The sequence below is a fragment of the Alligator mississippiensis genome, chromosome 3 (assembly GCF_030867095.1).
Source record: "Alligator mississippiensis isolate rAllMis1 chromosome 3, rAllMis1, whole genome shotgun sequence".
In the NCBI taxonomy this organism is placed as follows: Eukaryota; Metazoa; Chordata; order Crocodylia; family Alligatoridae; genus Alligator; species Alligator mississippiensis.
The window spans coordinates 254,481,151-254,500,634 of NC_081826.1; the positions used below are offsets into that span (position 1 = coordinate 254,481,151).

At 45.4% G+C, this 19,484-nt stretch overlaps 1 protein-coding gene across 2 annotated transcripts in view; it reads left to right on the forward strand.

The window, feature by feature from the left end:
• Positions 1-4,978: 4,978 nt before the first annotated feature.
• Positions 4,979-19,484, forward strand: part of ANKDD1B (ankyrin repeat and death domain containing 1B) — a 49,824-nt gene continuing 35,318 nt past the window's right edge. Inside the window, exons 1-3 of one of the 2 annotated variants that reach the window (XM_019482397.2) lie at positions 4,979-5,575; positions 14,272-14,375; positions 17,891-17,989. In XM_019482397.2, the coding sequence (XP_019337942.2) occupies positions 5,488-5,575; positions 14,272-14,375; positions 17,891-17,989 (291 nt within the window). In that variant the 5' untranslated portion in view covers positions 4,979-5,487. The remainder of the gene's footprint in view (positions 5,576-14,271; positions 14,376-17,890; positions 17,990-19,484) is intronic. The other variant, XM_014594702.3, reaches the window with a different exon arrangement.

Genomic DNA, 19,484 nt, shown 5'->3' on the forward strand with positions numbered 1-19,484 from the left:
TCTGGAAGGCCAGATTCTTTTGAAATAGTTGCTATCCCAGTAACTTCCAAGTTTTATTTACAAAGTGCGTGCACTTTTAAAATGGCTGTATTGGAAAGATCAATACCGATGACACGAAGAAAATACAAAATGGTAGTGTTATGATGGTGATTAGAACCTGGGAGTAGTAGCCAGTACTGGCTGAATCAACACTCAGCTGTATGCTTGGGTCTATATGAAGTTGCAGATCTCTCTTATGTGGTGCCAACTTCCAAGGTAAACATCGTAATGTAAATAGTTACCTGACTTTCAGTTGTATTACGGGAAAGAAACACTAAGATCTGTATTAAATGCCCACTAATCAAAGACTATACAAAAAATCTTGTGCTCTAAAGAATCTGTCCCAGAACACCTGACTCATAAAACTTTAATGCAACTGAAAACAAAATCTGATTGAGCCCTGACATGGTGAGTCATGCAGTCTGACTGTTCAGTGTTTACTTTCACACTGAATTTTTTTCTTCATAATGTTTATCTATGGGGTGTATAATTGATTCTGGTGCTACTTATGAAATGATTAGATCTAGTTTTTTCATGTTGTTCCTAAGATGATGATTATCATCATCATCATTACTGTCAATTAAAAAAAAAATCTGCACAGGATAAAAGGTGCTAAGTGGCTGAATTTTTTTCTAATTTTAGGTTAATATTAGGTTAATATTAGATTGTGGTGTTTCAGTTTAAAATTTAAACAAGTAACTGGTCACTGTAAAAGAAAATTATTTCAGTATTCTGTGAAAGGCAGTCATCTGCACAGAATAACATGTCAAGAGAGTTGAGGCAAAATCTGATGTGTTCATTTTGTTCATTTCTCATAATTGCAGAAAAGGTGTAGGGTTTCTCTTTGTGAAGTGAAGGATCTAAGAATAGGTGACTGTAACTAGGAACACATCTTTGTTTCCCTATTTGATTATGTTGTTGCTCCACTTACTGTCAGGAATGGTATGAACTTCACCCAGGGACAAGCTTCTCCTGCTGTTCCACATTCATCTATCAGCTGTGTCCACACCAGGCAGACAGGAGGTAAAAGAAAATGACCAGGAAGTGGAGCTAACTCAAGAGATCATTCTACCTTTAGTACTCTCCCATCTGCCTTTTTTGTGATACAGGGGTTATGGTACATCTAGGCTTTAAATGGTATAAATCGGCTGCTCACATTTCATTGTGTCTGTGTATAACACATGGAAATTTGCACCACATTAAAAGCCACAGATAGAAAAGCAACACTATAAATTGCCTCTTAGCAGAAGTGTTCTTCAACTATCTGTTCTGTGCTCTGGTACTGCAAAAGAATATATTGAAGATAGTACACCAGTCATTACTTTTCTCGGATGATATACATTTGGCTTTTTTTAAAAGGAAATAACTTCAGGAAACCCGAATGAGAATTTAACAATAAGATTCTAAAGACCCTGCTGCATATTCAAATTAAAGCTGGATAGAAACCAGCTGCAGAGTTGTTACATATTTTCAAGCACTAACCTTATAGCTGGTTGTCTCTTTTTATAGCTGGATAGTCATTTTTATCATGTAATAATTTTTTTGTGCATGTGGCCAGTCTAAATTTATTGTGCAATTAACCAGTTAATGGCATAATATATGTAACGTGTGTAGCAGGGGGCCTAAGTCTTCAATATTGAAGTCATTCTCTCAAGGCAGTGGTTGTCAACCAGGGGTACGCGTACCCCAAGCAGTACTTAAAAAGGTCGTATGGGGTATGCAGAATGGATGTGGCCGATAAATGCCCCATACATGCAGGTGGCCAGGAGCGCAGCCCGGCAGCATGGAGAGCAGCCAGGTCTGGCTGGTAAGTCTGTTGCAAGGGAAGGTGCATGGGAGGGGGGGCAGATTGAGGCTCCAGTGATGGGGGAAAAGTGGGACTGTGGCAAGGGCTGCCCAGCCAGGGCAGGGCATGGTGGCTCCAACCGTTACACACACCCCAGGGAGGGCATGGGGTGGTGGGGGGCGGACCCGGATCTTTGCATGGGGTGAAGGTGGGCTGCCGCTGCAAGCTGGGGCCAGGGCAGCGTGGGGGTGTTGGGCTGGGCTGCGCTCGAGGCAGGCAGCAATGCTGGGAGGGGGGTTGGGGGGGCTACAGCAAATTCCAGAGTGGCTACAGCCCCTCCCATAGGCCCCCTCCCAGTGCTACCACTGCCTGCCCCAGCGCAACCTGGCCCAGCCCCAGCTGGGAAGAGCCTGGCGCTGCCCTGGCCCCAGCTCAGCGGCAGCCCAACCTGCCCCACCCCATGCACAGATTTGGGGGCACATGCCCCCCATGCCCTCCTCATGCAGTGGTGGGAGCTGTCACCCCCCCCCCCCCGCAAGCCACTCGCATCTCCGTCTCATGCTCCACCCCAGGTGTGCAGCACCTGCCCCAGCCCCACTCCCTCACTGCGGGGGGGGGCCTCAATCTGCCCCCCCCAACAAGAAATAAAAATATAAAGGGGCACATAAGCTGAAACCTTGAGACAGAAGGGGTACACTTGTTAAAAAAGGTTGAAAACCCCTGCCTCAAGGCATAGCATAGCAAGTATGACCTTTATCACACATTGATACCAGCTTATTAGTGATTAGTTGACAGAGCACAGATATTCACACACATGCACAGGAACACAACCTAGGTCCTGATCCTGAGACAGTCGTACTTAACGTTTCTATTTGGTGCTCCTGATTATATTCTTATCATATTTGGCCAGTACAGCAAAACCAGCACACAAGTCTAATTTGGAGGGAAGTACTTTTGGGGGGTAATTTTCAATCAGAAGTAAACAGTTCAGTCAGTCTATGAAAACAGTATAGTGAAAAGTTGCTACATAAATAAAGCCATGTGGAATCTAACTATAAGGGAGCAGGAAAGTTACCATTTGGGCAAATTCCATTTCTACAAGTGTAAGGTGTCAAGGCTTTGTGAAAAAAATTAGTATTGCACCAAAGGATGAAAAAAACCCACATTTCTGGGTTGAGCGAGATGTCTCCCAGGACATGTCCAAATGAGTGTGGATGTTTGGTTCCCTGGGGTAGGTTGTAGCCGTGTTGGTCTAAGGATATAGGCAGACAAGGTTCCTTGGGTGAATCTGATATCTTTTATTAGACCAACCCAAATAGTTGGAAAATAATTATTAAGCAAGCTTTCGGGTTCAAAAACCCTTCGTCAGGCTAAGGAAGTTTCAGCAGTTGGTGTGTGCTCTTCCCGGATGGAATGAAAAGTAAAGAAGCCAGCGGCTGGGCTGGTATGCATACAAGACACGTAGTCAATGAAAATGTAGATTGAGGAGTCAATGGGTGAGAGGCAGGCGGGGGGGTTGGGAAGAGAGAGAGAGAAGGGGGATGAAAGTGGAGAGATACCTGGGGAGTCAGATGTCAGGCAGGTTATAATGTGTCATAAATCCAATGTCTATAGTCTATGATTTTTAGTATCCAGGAGGTTGATGAAGTGGAGCTCATAGGCTCATCTCTGGTAAGTGTTTTGTAGGTTTCCTTTGAGGATCAGGACTGAGAGATTGGAGAGAGAGTGGTTTTCTTGTGAGAAATGTGCCCCCACCGGTAATTGGGCATTTCTGTCTTTGATAGATTTCCGGTGTGCGTTCATTCTGGTGCACAGTTGTTGTCTGGTCTCTCCTACGTATTTTCCATCAGGGTACTTGGTGCATTGGATGAGGTATATTACATTTCTGGAGGTGCAGCTGTAAGATCCTGGGATGCTGATGGCTCGGTTGTGGGGTGTAGTAATAGTGGAGGTGGTGGAGCTGTGTTGGCAGGTTTTGCATTTCTTGTCCTGGCATGGTCTGGATCCTTTTGGTGTGTTCTGGGCTTGAGGAAGTTTGCTTCTGGTGATGAGGTTAGCGAGGTTTGGTGCTTGTTTGAAGGCTAGGATGGGTGGCTCTGGGAAGATCTTTTTAAGACTAGGGTCTCTGTCTAGTATGGGTTGCAATTGTTTGAGGATTTTCCGTACAGGTTCAAGGGAGGGGTGATATGTCATAACCAGCGGTGTGCGATTTGTGGGGGGGTTTCTTCTGTACTACAGCAGTTCTTCACGTGGTATCCAGGTGGCTCTTTCAAACGTGCGATCTATCTCTCTGAAGGAGTGTCCTTGCTGGGTGAAAGCCTCTTTAAGATTGGTGAGGTGGCAATCCCGGGTGTTCTCTTCAGTGCAAATGTGGTGGTATCTGAGGGCTTGGCTGTATAGCACAGCTTTTTTGGTGTGTTTAGGGTGATTGCTGGTTCTGTGTAGATATGTATGTTGGTCTGTGGGTTTCTTGTATAATGTGGTCTATATTTTATCGTTCTGGATACTGATCATTGTGTCTAAAAAGGAGATGTTGGTGCTGGAGTATTCTAGAGAAAGTTGGGTGGAGGGATGGTGATTGCTGAATTTCTGATGGAAGTCAATCAGAGATTGTAGGTTTTCAGTCCAGTTCCCTGGGGCACATCTTGGGCCACTGCTACTGTGCCTCATGCACTCTGGTGGGTGGCAGGTTACCCTGGGTGGAGTAGGAGGCTGGGGCCAGCAACTGTGGGTTTCCTGGGGTCCTTGGAGGTCGCTCGTTCAGCTGGGAACCTGGCTTGCAGCTGGAGCCCAGGCTCTGGTTTTGGGTGGCATGCCCTGCAGCCAGGTGCACTGGTCTGCATTTTTTCTGCGCAAGTTATTTTGATTTACAAGGTAACCTGGGCCCTCCAGGGTAACAGCGCCTCTGAGGTGCATGGCACTGCAGACAGGCCTGCGGCGCCACATACCGCATGGCCACGCTGGCCTGGACATGGCCCCACTGTCTCTCTACTGCAGCAGCTGCCAGCTTTTAACCTCATGAGCAGCACAGAGTCCAGCACAGCCTGCAAAACCTGTGGGGGAAGCTGGGGAAGTTTTTCCAGCCTGCATTTAGAGCCAGGCAGTCCTCGGCTGCGCCGCCCTCTAGCACAGCTAGTTTAAAGCTGGCTGGGGTGTGCCCGAGGTGAAGCTCGCGCCCTTCCCCCAGCCTGCCCGGCAGTGCTGCTCACCCAGGGGTGCCCTGACAGTCGTGCGGGGGAGGGGGGGCAGGCACCGCCGGCTGTGCAGGCACGAGAAGCCCGGAGGTTTCCCGTAGGCATCAACCGCGGCTGGGGGCTTTGCAGCACCAGACTTGCTCTGCTGGTCTTCTCCAGCCAAGGAAGTGGCGGGCGAGAGCCGGCGTCTCCCGAGGGCTGCCTCGAGTAAAACGAGAAAGACCAGGGATCGCCGCTGTCCCGGGAGGCAGCGTGTCCCAGCGCCTGCAGGGCGAGCCCCGCCCGGCTGCGAGCTAAGCGCCAAGCGGCGGCGCCTGGGGCTTTCCTGCTGCGTTTCTGTCATCAAGCCTTTTGCTTTTAGCCCCTTCCCGCCCTCCTCCACCCTCGGGCAGGGCTCGTGCTGCCAGGCGGAGCTCCGGCCTGTTCGCGCCCGGCCCTGCCCGCGCGGCGAGGAGCGGCGCCCGCGCCATGAAGGGGCTGAGCGATTTCCTGGCCGGCCTGAGCCTGGGCGAGGACGCGGCGGCGGCGGCGGCGGCGGCGGCCACCCACGACAGGCGTGAGTGGGCGCGGGGTGGAGTCCCCCGAGCTGCCCCCCCCCTGGCTTGATGGGCTCTTAGTCAATGGCAGGAGGAGGGGCGGGGGCGGGGGGCTTCTGTGTGCCCCGCCTCAGCTAAGGGTGCTGAGACCTGAAGACGGGGGTTGCCTCCTTGCAGGCGCTTGTGAGGTCTGGATGTGACCCTGGCTGCCCCTCAGCCCAGCCAATTTGTGGGGGGATGAGGGGCCACTGCCACGGCAGTAATCAACCCAGGGGAGGGCTCCCCCGGTGTTCAGTGGCTCACAAGGAGATCAGAGAATCATAGAGACTCGGGGCTGGACGGGACCTCAGGAGGTCACATCTAGTCCAGCCCCCTGCTCAAAGCAGGACAATCGCTAACTAGATCATCCCAGCCAAGCCTTTGTCTAGCCCTGTCTTGAAAACACCCAAGGGCGGAGGGGATTCTGCCACCTATCTGGGTAGCCTGGTCCAATACTTTACTAATCTCCTAGTGAGAAAGTTTCTCCTAATTTGTAACCTAAACTTCCCTTGAGACCATTGCTCCTTGTTTTGTCATCTGCCACCACTGAGAACAGTTTAGCTCCATCCTCTTTCAAACCCCACTTTGGGTAGTTGAAGGCTGCTATTAAATCCCCTCAGTCTTCTCTTCTCCAGACTAAATAAACCCAGCTTCTTCAGCCTCTCCTCAGTAGCCATGTGCCCCAGCCCCTGAACCACTGTCATTGCTCTCTTCTTGATCTCCAATATGTCCACACCCTTGGCAGGGGGAGGGGTCCAGAACTGGCCACTACTCCAGATGTTGTCTTACCTGCACTGAATTGAGGGGAATAATCACTTCCCTCAATCTGATAAACTAAAAGACAGGATCTGCCCCCACAAGGATTTATATCCTGCTGAGACCAGGATCAGGCACAAACTGCTGGGAACAACAGCCAGGCAAACCACAAGATTGACCGTAAAATGAACATGAGCCTTCAATGTGATGGTGCGGCTAGTAAAGTGAGGAAAATGCTGGCTTGCATCCATAGATGCTTCTCAAACAAATCCCAGGACATCATTCTCCCATTGTACTCCGTCATTTTCCCACTGTACTCAGCCTTAGTGAGGCTGCAGCTGGAGTACTGCGTCCAGTTTTGGGCTCCACAGTTCAAAAAGGATGTGGAGAAGCTTGAGAGGGTGCAGAGCGTCACAACCCAAGGGTGTGATTTTGTGTGTGTGCGCTTTGGCACTGCTAAATTATTTCCCGCCACGAGGAGCTTTCTTTGCAGGGTGCATTTCTCAGTTGCAAAGAGAAAACCCCGGTGCAAAGAAGTTCCCACCACCCGCATGCAAATTTGTGTCTCACTATTGGCCAGTTCTAAATTATTCCCACGTGGCGGCTAGCGATTGGCTTGCTAGCCGTAGAAGAGGCTTGAGCGGTTTCTGCCCAAGTTGGAGGACTCCATAACCATCTAGTGGAGGAGGAGGACTTCACATCTCGTGAAGAACTCTAAGCGCTGCGGAGCCTAACGGACCCAGCGTATACCTTAAAAAGGCTATAGGGGTCTGATCAACCTCTGGCCTCTCCCTGTCGCCGAGCGATCCCTCGACGAACCCCTTCCCTGTGCGCAAGTTCCACGGAGCTTAGCAAACTTCGTGTGAGTGTATCCAGAGCTCTTCTCCGAGTTGTTTTCTTTGGTTGACACGATGGGCTCGCGTTTTTAGAGCCTTCAGCCGGATTGGGCTAGAGTTCGTGAGTTTAGAACTCTTGTCCGCTTTTCTTCTTTCCTGTCTGTAACTGCAACTCGAGCAAGTTTTCCTGCCTGCACCGCGACCATCTACGGTGTAAGTAAAATAATCTTTAATCAACCGCTACGCGTCCGTGCCTAATTCTAGTCTGCCGGCCTGCATTCCCCGACCCGCGTGCCAGGGCTGCTGGCCGCAGCTCGCCGCGCACCCCCGAGGGCCTCGGACTGCTCCCGGCCCACACACACAGGAGAGCCACATGCATGATCAGAGGTCAGGAAAACAGACCTTATGATGAGAGGCTGAGAGCCATGGGACTCTTCAGCCTGGAAAAGCGCAGGCTCAGGGGTGATCTGGTGGCCACCTATAAGTTTATTAGGGGTGTTCACCAGTATCTGGGGGAATGATTGTTCACCAGAGCGCCCCAAGGGATGACAAGATTGAACGGTCACAAACTCTGCCGCGACCAATTCAGGCTGAACATAAGGAAGAATTTCTTTACTGTCCAAGCCCCCAAGGTTTGGAATACACTGCCGCCGGAGGTGGTTCACGCACCTACTTTGCATGCCTTCAAGACACGTTTGGAAGCTTATCTTTCTGGGATCCTATGATCCCTGCTGACTTCCTGCCCCTGTGGCAGGGGGCTGGACTCGATGATCCTCCGGGATCCCTTCCAGCCCAACTGTCTATGAAATCTATGAAACTGGCTGGAGGTTTCAGGGCAGCTTGTTTATTTTCCATCGGTCCCATAACCAGTAACATACAAAAGGGGGTGGATAAAAAAGTATTACATTAAAAAGGTATTTCCAGTAGATATGTCTGTGCCTCACAGCAGATATAAAGCTGTATGAATAATTGGACCTAGAATTTTGAAAAGGGGGTGCAGATGGTGAGATGCATCATCACATATAAGGACAACACATATTTTTCTCTGGTTAAGAATCAACTAAAAGCTTTACTAATAAGCCCAGGGCTGCATTATTCAGCTTAAGATAGAAGCAAAAACAAATTGAAATGAGTTAAAAACAACAGAACTGCAGAGGAAAGGCTAGCTTGACTGGTGGAACATCAAGGCCATTAAAAAGAAGAGAAGGTCATTAACACCTCTGGAAAGAAGGTTTTAGATGGTATCAGATAGATTATGAAGCATGAAGTCAGTTGGCTCCCTCAGTGCTGCCTAACTAGAAATATTGCTGCTACTTCCGAGCAGTTAGTTTTAAACTTTGGGTGAAGCAGAAAGTAAAGGGAGGTTGTATTATAGAGTCAGCTATGTGCGTTTTTCTCTGCGAGTGTAGGGGACAGGACTAAGAGCCTCAAGCTTCAGCAGGGGGAGTTTAGGTTAGAATTTAGGAGGCACTTTCTGAATATGAGGGTGGCCAAGCACTGGAAAAGGCTACCTAGGCAAGTTGTGGAATCTCCATCCTTGGAAGTTTTCAAGGTTTGAAAGAAGTTGGATGATTGGATGAATACTTGGCTGGGATGGTTTAGTCAGGGATAATCCTGCCTGGAGCATGGGGCTGGAGTAGATGACATTGTGAGGCCCCTTCCAACCCTACTTCCCTATGATTCTATGGTCACTGAGGGCATTTTTACACATGTAAGCACTGCAGCACCGGGTGCTTTGAAAAGCACCCGGTGCTGCGTCACTTGCAGTTGTATAAATGGCAAAATGCATGTCAGCACTCTGAAAATGGCAGCGGAGCTCTTTTAAACTAAAATACATAGAAGATGTTTTAATCCAAAAGCGCACCACTGCCATTTTCTGCATGCTGACATCTAGCCAATTATACAATTGCACATGGTGCAGTACACTTTGCATCAGGTTCTGTGCACAGCAGACTTGATTAATCGAGTGTACTCTGAAACGGTGGATCTCTGGCATGTTATGAGACAAAAAGATATGTGTATAAGTGCCCTGAGCTTATTTCGGCTCTTCTCAGAATGTGGGAGAGCTCAGAACCTGCAGAGAGCCTTTACAAGCTCAGCTGGGAAAGCATCCTATTGAATAATGTGAAATAAATACCAAATGTATTTATTAAAGTAAAATACATAAGAAATGTCACTATTAGAACTGGTAGGCATGTATCTTTAAGGAGAAAAATTGACTATTTAGGAGAAGGGAATTTCTGCAGTTTAAACCAAAATGTTTTTTTCCTTCATTTTCTTCTTCCCTTCTCCCACACTTCTAGTGATAAATAAGAAAAAAGGGTGAGGGTTTTGAAGGAAAAGGCAAAGATCTGAAAAAAAAGAATCTTTTTAATAAAAAAATGAATATATGGAAAATCACATCTATCCAAAATATGTATCATGAAAACTACCTGGAAAGCAGGTTTAGGTTTGGAGAGCAAATTTAGGTTAGACATCAGAAAGAACTTATTTATGGTAAGGGTTGCCAAAATCTGGAATGGGCTTCCAAGAAAGATAGTGCTCTCCCCTACCTTGGGGGTCTTTAAGAGTAGGCTAGACATGCACCTAATTGGGGTCATCTGACCCCAGCACTTTTTCCTGCCCAGGGCAGGGGGTTGGACTCCATGATCTGCTAAGGTCCCTTCCTACCCAAACATCTCTGAATCTATGTAGATGGCTTATTTCCCCCAATCTTCCTTTCCCTCCATGTATTCCAACCATCTTAAATTGTTGCTTAGCCCAAAAAATATATTCTACTTCCTGTATGGTAATGACAGATTTTTATCTTTATGGATACTATGAAAGGTAAACAATGACAAAAAGCAAAGAACGATTTATTATTCAAATTGAACAGTTCCATCTGAGAATACTGAAGCAGTAAGTCATTTTCTTCATCTTGAGTTCAATGGAATTAGTTCTTGTTTGTGGTAATGTAAATGAAAGGAAAATCAAGCTATTAGTATTGAAATAACAGTTAAATGCAGGAATGAAGAATGGGTCAAATCTTAAAGGCTTGCCCTTCCACAGTGTTTTTTTCCCCAGGTTTCTAAAAGTGTGGCAATTTCTTTTGCTTTTTTTCTGTGTCCTCTTATTTTCTTTCCAAGAGATAAAAATGTGTATTACATTAAAATGATACTATGCTCTTTTGCTTGTATCATGTACTATTCATCACAAGAGAATCTATTGTTAGCATACATGTTTTTAATCCATTTTTTGTGAAAATATGAGGAAAAAACACCATTATGATGAAACCTGGAGGACACTTGGCCAAAACGTTTAAATGAAGCCAAGTAGATCTTCTTTCTTTGACAGTCTTAAGGAGATTTTGTCTTGGCATTAGAGAGATTTACTGCTACCTGAAAATAGGTTGATAATACTGTGGAGAAATGCAGGGCTGTGGAAACCACAGCTTGGAGAGAAGCCTTCAATAAATTTCTGGTCTGACATTTCTATGATTTTGTAACTTCATGCATGAAAAAAATCATTTGGTAAAAATAACAAAAGGTTATAAAGAAAGCTAATGTGGTGCAACTGGAATGTGGTTGTTTTTGCTTCCTGAATTTCATATCAAGATATATCAAGCTCTGAGCAAAAAAAACTTCCTGTATATAGCCAGTTCTTCATTTCTGAGTAGGAGTAAAAGAAATTATGAATTCTTTTTAGGGGCTAACAAATCTGTTGTTTTCAAGAGTGATGTATTAAAGAAATCCCCGCAGGGTGCTAATTGCTTTTCCTTGTTACTTGAAGGCACAGTAAGCAAATTAAATTTTTGGACTTCTCCCTACATAGTATTGCTAACTCAGGGCCTTCATTTCTGGTCCCTCCACATAAATGATGAACAGTTGTTCAGCTGCTGTCAGCAATGCTGCCTGCCTGCAATGGGAATGAGCATGGCCGGTTGTGTAGCCACAAACTTGCTGTGTGACTCTGCACAAGCCACTTAACCTCTGTGACTCTTGGGACCCTGGCCAACATTATACTTAAGATATGGTTAACTATTTAATCATATCTTAAGTAATTATCCAGCCATAGATTCAGTCAATTTATGGAAATTTATGATAAAATGGAATAAGCCACAAAGCCATTACACAACATTTATGTAATGACTTTGTGGATGGTTCCTATCATGCCTTAAATTGAAAGTGTGGCTAGCACCAATCAGCTGACCAGCACTCCCAACTTGGGAGTGCACCAGAGGCTGGAAGGTCTGGTCAGCTGACGGGTGCTTCTGGCTGCAGGGGCACACTGGCAAGGGCTCTGATATGCTCTCAGCTACAGGGACACACTGGGCATCTGGCTTGCTACTTGCTAATGCAGAGGGGCCCCAGGATCATGATCTGATCCCCGCACTAGCAGTAGTGCACAATTCAGATCTGATCCCCCATTCCAGAATCACACCTCCTGCCACCCATTTGTGGCATAGCAAGATGCACACTTTTTGGAATCACAGATCAGATCCCATTGCACCTTTAATAGAACATCTAACAGTGACCCTGGTTCACCGATCTTTGAAATCACTGTAATAAAGAGCAATCAGGACTTGTGGTAGAGGTGATGTCTTTTATTAGACCAACTAGATTTTTGCAAAAAATCTAAAGAATTTTCTAAAAATTGAAATTTCTAAATTAAAAAAAAATTAAAGAATTTTTTTGCAAAAATCTAGTTGGTCTAATAAAAAATATCACCTCTACCTTAAGTCCTGATTGCTTTCATGTTTATAAAGCACTTTTAGATGCTGAAAAAAGGTGCTAAAGCATTGCAAAGTCTTGTTCATGGTCATTTATCTCTTAAGAATTTTAAATCATTGTTGTCTGCATGTTGTTTCATTGAAAGTGGCCTACAGGAAGATCAAAATTTTCTTTGAGTGGAATGCTTCCTTATGAACACAGAATACTACAGCTCAAAAAGATGTGTGTATTTGTTGTGTGTAGATTCATAGATTGTAGAGTTGGAAGGGACCACAATGGATCATCGTGTCCAACCCCCTGCCCCTGGCAGGAAATAGGACTGAGGTCAGATGACCCCAGCCAGGTGACTATCTAGCCTCCTCTTGAAGACCTCCAAGCTAGTTGATAGCACAACCTCTCTTGGAAGCCCATTCCAGATCCTGGCCACCCTTACTGTGAAAAATTTCTTCCTAATATCTAACTTAAGATTGTTACTTCTGAATTATTTTCTGCCATCAGCCCTTACATTTTTTTAATGTTTTGAATGGAATGTTCTTTACATTTATCTCTCCTAATAGTCTAAGAAATCCAGACTCTAGTATTCTATATGCAAGGGAGAGCAGAGTGCATATGAACTTCTGTATAATGCACAGCAATAGCTTTAGCTAGAGCAGTGGTCTCCAGCCTTTTATAGTGAAGATCACTTTTTGTAAGTAAAGGGCACCCCAGGATCTACTGCCCCCAGCACTGCCTCCTGGTTCCCACACTGTCTCCCTGGACCTGCCCCTGCCCTGCCCCCCCCGGACAAGCTGCCCAGGCTCTGACCCCACTCACCCAGGCTGGCCCAGGCGGCAAGGGTCAAGGCTCAGCCCAGCCATGTGCGTCCTGCCGCTTCCGATTGTGGAGCTTCTGACAGACTGAGGTTGACTGTCAGAGGCTGCACAATTGACCACTGGTTTAGAGTAACAAGTCACTGTTGATGACTTTAGGCTTCCACTTTTAATATTTACTCCAGAAAAGCTTTTTGGGTTTGCAGCTTGCTGAAATTCTTGGTCCATGTCCCCGTCCATAAAATGGATTAAATAATACTTTCTTACCTCATTAGGGTATTGTGAGGAAAAATACATTCATTGTGAGGTATTTGGATACTGCTCTGAAAGGGTCATAGAAAAGGCTATAAAAATAAATTGCTTTGGAAATGTCCGATTTAATACTCTAGATTGTTTTGTATAATGTGACTGTGGATTATTCCTGGTGAGGGATAATGTATAATGTACAGTTAAGTGGATGTTGTAGTGCAGTGGCTCACACTACCTCAACTAATCTCAATATATTTCAGTACATGAAACTAGAATGCAGCGGGACAGAACTTGCATATATCACTCAGGAACCAATAGCTGTTGCAGGATGAGTCCATCTCATAGTGATAATTAGGACATAGTGTTTTGTTCTCTGGTAGTACTGAACCGAAGTCCCTCTGTTTCTACAATATTTTAGCCTACAAACTAAACAGTTAATTATTTGTGTATATTTTACACATCTTTCCAACTAATGTCCTGCTGGTATCATTGTCTAATTAAATATTGAGACAGAAGCCTACTGACACAGAAGTGTGCTAACTTCCAAGTTAGCCAGACTGATGTCTAGCTTTAATTCTTTATATTCTCTTTTTTTTTGTCTATTGCCCACAAAGTATTTTGTTACTGCTGTCCAGGTAGGTAGGTGCCTTTTCAGTCTTCAGCACTCAGTCGAGTACCAAGTTGCTAGTGGTACTGTCTTTTTGGATGAGACATAAAATAAAGGTTCTGACCCATTAATAAATTCCAGGGCACCTTTTCCCACAAGAATTGCAATATTCTGTGTCCTAACACAATTCTTGTATAGGTAATCATCTCTTTTTTTTCTACTGATAAACCATCTGCAGTTTTAGTTGGATGACATAATTCAGTTCCTTCCCTAAATTGTAATGTAAAGTGCTGGTGTGTTCGCTCCAACAGTTTCTAGGTTTCAAAAAGGAGGTGCCCATATTTAAATGGTAAGTGAGAGAATTTTTGAGGTTTGTGCTACGATGCTTACATTTGTAAAGTGTTTTGTGGTTTTTGGGGGCAGAAACATTATCAGTGAACTGTTACTATTTTGGGCAGTGCAACTAATGGTATTTCTGTGCTGTGAACATTCTATTTCTGTTTGCCGTAATCAAAACTAGGAAGATCAACCCGATGTCTAGGGGAAAGTGTAATCTTGGAACAGCAATTCTGAGGAAAAGCAAGTAATTCACATAAAATATTGAAACAAGATGTGCATCTCCAAAATAACAGGAAGTAAGGGGAGCATAGTTGTCATTTAAGCTTCTTATGGATATTTCTTTACTAACATGAACTGTTATATTTTCTACAGTATTACCAGATGAGAAGGAGTTTCAGTATGCTGCTAAAACGAACAATTTGGAAATCATGGAGAAGTTAGTTAAGAAGAAGGTTAATATTAATGCTGTAAATATTGTGAGTACAAAGTACTGTTTGACAGACTGATGATAAAAAATACAGCTTGTGTTTGGTGTTTAAGTGAAATCTCAAAAACACTAGTGTATGTGCTTTTAGCATGATAAGCCTAAGCATTACCTTCTAGAAAGGTATTTGAATAAGCTGTCAGATAGAGCACCTCCAAACTCAGCGAGTGCAAGGAGCTTAATAACTCTAGGTCTAGGCCTTTGAATTTGTAGTGTTAAAAGTCTGCTTAGGACTGGGAGCCAGGGTTTGAATTACGCTAACTCTTGGGGGGGGGGAGGGGGGAGAGGGGAGGGGGGAAAGTGGTTGGTGGTAGTGGTAGCCAGAAGGAGCCACTGCTGCCACTGCCTGAGCTGCTTAGAAAGGCACAGGGCGGGCTGGGGGATCTCATCTGTTATGGTGAGGCTTATGGGGGACTCTTGTCTCTTATCAGGGGGCTCTCATCTCTTATGGGGAGCCTTCCTCATTTCGAACCCTGCTGGGATCCCAAAACTGCTGAATTACATTCTCTGCCCTGATACTGATGTTGTGGCCGTGTGCAATTATCTTAATTTCTCAGTCCCAATTTTTCCCTCTGTATAATATGTAACCTCACATTTTTTAGAGTTAATTGATACAGGTACCATCCTTTATGGATTAAAATTGCAAGTAATGCACCATTCAGTGTACGCTGAAACACAACTGTACTTTACTGGAAACTTTTGACTGATGAGTGAAGTCAGAATTCAGGCCTGGTGAATGTAAATGGAATTCCATTGATGTCCTTTAGACCATTGGTCTAAATTTGATCTAGGATATTTTATGTAATGTGTTGTAGAGTTTAAAGATGAATGCTAGCCCAGGACATCTCCTTTTAACAATGTGTGGGCCTTTGTCCCTTTCCAATGGCTGGTCTACTGCATTTCATTTCCCTTTGACAACTCATCCAGGGGTTGAATGTTCTAATACTACTTGTCCCAAATTATTGAGTTTTTTCTTTGGCTCATATATGTTCTATGTTGCGGGTGGGAGGAAGTAGGCTGTTTTGTATGTTTTCTGTGGACAGAAAAAACAACCTGCATGTGGAATCCTAAATCCTTTTTAAAAGAAAGATAAAGGATCCTTGTAATTACATTCTCTCGAACAAGAATATTTTCCCATCAGTATATGTTGCTTGCTTCTTAGGCACAGATAGTGGAATTCAAGGATTTAGAAAATAGTTGCTGCCTCCATATTACTTTACTGGACTCAAGGGATTAAAGCAATACTATCCCATTTCAGAAATATGCTGTCCAACTCTCTGATCCAAAATAGATTTCAGCCTGGTCTACAGTAGGAGAACTATGCCAGAGTAGATATACTGTAGTGCAGGGGTAGGCAACGTTTTTGGCCGGAGTGCTGAAACCCCCCACAATACCCACCTTGGAAGGTGTTGGAGTGTTGGCACGGCAGAAAAACAAAATGAGGACAGGGGATACATGGCAGAATGCCCTGCGTGTGCCCCTTGCCCCTCAGCCCTGCTGCCCCTTGCCCCCCAGCCCTGTTCATGACCCTTGCCTCGCACCCAAAGCCCTTGCCCCTCACCCCTGCTGCCCCTTGCCCCTCACCCAAAGCTCCAGCCCCCCAGCCCTGCTCATGACCCTTGCCTCCCACCCAAAGCCCTTGCCACCCAGCCCTTCTACCCCTTGCACCCCACCCAAAGCCCCTGCCTCAGAGCAGCAGGGAGCTGGGAAAAGGCAGCTTTCTGCACCCTCCGCTGTGCCATGCTGCGCCGGGTTCCAATGCTGCTTTGCAGAAGCGGGGAGGGCAGCACAGCGGGGAGCATTGCTGGTATGTGCTGCCTCCCCAGAGCCTGGGGACAGGAGGCAGCTGGGGCCCGGGGCTGGGGCCGGGGTGGAGAGGCAGCAGATGTTTGCAACTGGCCCAGGTTCTGGGTAGCTGCTGATAGCCACGGAGCCCAGACTGCTTGCAGCAGGGCTTCCATGGGAGCAGCCCGGGCTCCGTGGCTATTAGCATCTCCCTAGAGCCGGGGCTGGTTGCAGCAGGGAGGCTACAAACAGCTGCTGCCCTCCTAGCCCGGCCCTGGCTGTCTCCCGGCCCCAGGCTCCGGGAAGTCAGCAGGTGCCGGCACTGCGCCCGTTGGGGCTGGGGGCAGGGAGGCAGCAGCTGTTTGTAGCCTCCAGGCTACAGCCGGCCCTGGCCCCGGCTCTGGGTAGCTGCTGATAGCCATGGAGCCCAGCAGGGCTTGCAGCATCCCAGCTGCCTGCTGGGAGCAGCCCCGGCTCCCAGCTGGCAGCAGCTACCCAGAGCAGGGGCCAGCTACACTCGGGAGGCTGCAAACAGCTGCTGCCTCCCTGGCACCAATGCGTGCCAAGGAAAATGGCCTTGCGTGCCATGCTCGGCACATGTGCCGGGGGTTGCCAACCCCTGCTGTAATGTATAGGTAATGTGCACTTACCTTAAATTGGCAAAACTGACAGAGTTTATTCAAGCCTTTCTGTACTTCCCTCTCCAGGCAAAATGAACTGCATTGGAAGGAAGGCAACTTTGCTTCTGTAACTTAATCTATACAAGTAACTTTTTCTGGCCCAGCTGTCTCATGTTCTGTCTCATTATATACCTGGCTGACCTGGCCTTACTTCTGGGAGTAGACCCATTGAACTCACTAAGCACTTGTCTACACAAGAGAAACTCAGGAAGATTAATCTAAATTAACTTTTTTAATAGACTAGGTAGTCTTGAACTGAATTAAATTCTGGTGTAGAGACTCTTATTCAGAATTAAAATGTCTTTAATGTGGTTTAGCTCAATACAAGCTCATTACATTAAAACAAATTAAGGCCACCTATGAAATTTTCCATACTGGGTTAAAATGCAGGTTAATCAGTCCACTTGAAATTCGCATTGTTTGCTAATTTGGATTAACTTTTATTTAGGACCTATACCTAGGCGTACACTGAGACTGTTTACATGTGTAAAATTGCTCACTTTTTACTTTTTGGGTGGAAGCCTTGTTTTGCATAGATAATATATTATACTGAAGAGGTGACTAATCCTGAGAAAGATAATTCCAGTCATGCGTTGCATAGATACAATCAAAAGCAAACGTTCAGCAATCAGGACATTGTCAAGAAATGACTCTAATCCCAGAAGCTGAGTCCTTGCTTTTTTAAATCAAACCATAAAATGGACATTGTGGAAATGAATGTTTGTTGTATTAATGACTCCTCTAAGGAATGTGTGATTATTTAATTTCTGTTTGCCTCCTCAGCTGGTTTTACTGAAAGGCTTATCATTGGCATATAAATACCTAAAGAGTTCTCGTTTCACCACATCATTCAATGGTGTTTTTTAAGTTAAGCAGGAGAAAACAAATGCATAAAATTGCAAATTTTGGCTATTGGCAAGGAGAGACTTACAGAGGATTACATAATAGTGAGCTGTGATCAGGGTCTTCAGAAGCCCTGACTGTCTGTCTAATGAAAAGAACTATATTTCATACCCACCAACTCAGGTTGTGCTTATTTCAGATGAAACGCACAGCACTCCACTTCGCTGTTGCAGGAAGTCATTTTTCCACCGTGGATTTTCTTCTCCATCACAAAGCCAGAGTTGATATAGCAGATAAGGTAAACAAACTTGTTTTTCACAAAACAGGTCTATGTTGGTTAATGTACAGTATACCATTTAAGAATGGCCTGGTGGAAAAGTACCGGCAGATGTGGAGAAAATGGATCTTCCTTCTTCCCTCTATTTTACAAGGTATTAGCTGTCATTTAATTTGTAAGAAGCTGCCTTTCCTCTGCCTCATTTTAGACAGGCAGAGTCAAATTAAAAAGGTGGACAATTGGCTGTAGTCTTAAGCCAGGTCAATACAAGGCAAATTTACTAGGCCAGGCAGTAGTGCCCTTCAAACCTATTACTCCCTGACCTTGAAGCAGTGTAGCTGCATACATGTGACACTGAGCAGGGCAAGCTGGTAATATTACTCACCAGTGCTAATTAGCTGCACTACTTCCAGTTTAGGAAGCAGCCCAGGTGAGGCAATACAATATGTCTGAGGATGCCCATAATTGCAACACTGCTGCTGTTGGTGTGCATGTGTTCATCTATGTCTAATGGTGACTTCCAGCTGCCATCCCCCCACAATCCTGGGGAGCTGTGAATGAATCTGGCATCCTATATGAATAGAAACAGCCTTCAAGTGCTCTATATTAGAGCAACTACACCAAGCAAGCTGTTGGCTAGGAAAGTTTGTCTCTCTGAACCTGTGAGTTTCAATGAGCATCTTTATATGTGCTCCAGGGTGGAAGGGGGTGCTTTAATTAAAGCAGCTCCTAGAACCACTCTAATTACAGTGCCCGCAATGTAAAGGTATATTCGGCGTCCTGTGCTTCAAAATGGCAGTAGCGGTGCTTTAACCAAACTTGCTCAACGAGCTTTAGTTAAGGTGCCCCCACCCCCATTTTGAAGCACAGGGACACTGAATACATGTGATATGGAAGCTGCCAGTGCATGATAATTAGCACATTCTAGCGGAATCGATTAATCAAGTCTGTTCTGAAGTGGTAATTAGCAAGCATTGGAGCAGACATCCAGCACTTGTGTAGGTGCCTCAAGATGTTACCTTGTCCTGCCTTCTGCATGTCCCAGACGAATGTCCTAACCAGTTGGCCTGTCTGCTGTCTGTTGCTTTAGCCAAAACATTCACCTTGGATCTGTGAAACCTTCAACAAACTGATATTTTCTATGGAAAGTGAAAAAAATGTTTAGTTGAAAATCTTCTAATCAACTTGAGTTATACTGTAAAAGATATAGGAGAAAGTATATGAGGGCTGTTCAAAAAGTATTGAGACTGATGCTATAAGGAAACAAAATATATTTTTTACAGGGGTTTCAGCTTAATCTCCTTCAAAGTATGCTCTTTCTGCAGCCACACACTTCTCTCAATGTTTCTACCATTGTTGGAAGCCCCTTTGATAAGCAACTTGTGGAACAGCTAAAAGCTGCTCAGCCTAATTTTGTTTCATGGTTTCCACATCACAAAATCTTCTTCCTTTCAAGGTTTTCTTTAGTTGAGAGAAGACAAAAATGTTGCATGGGGCCATATCATGTGAATATGGA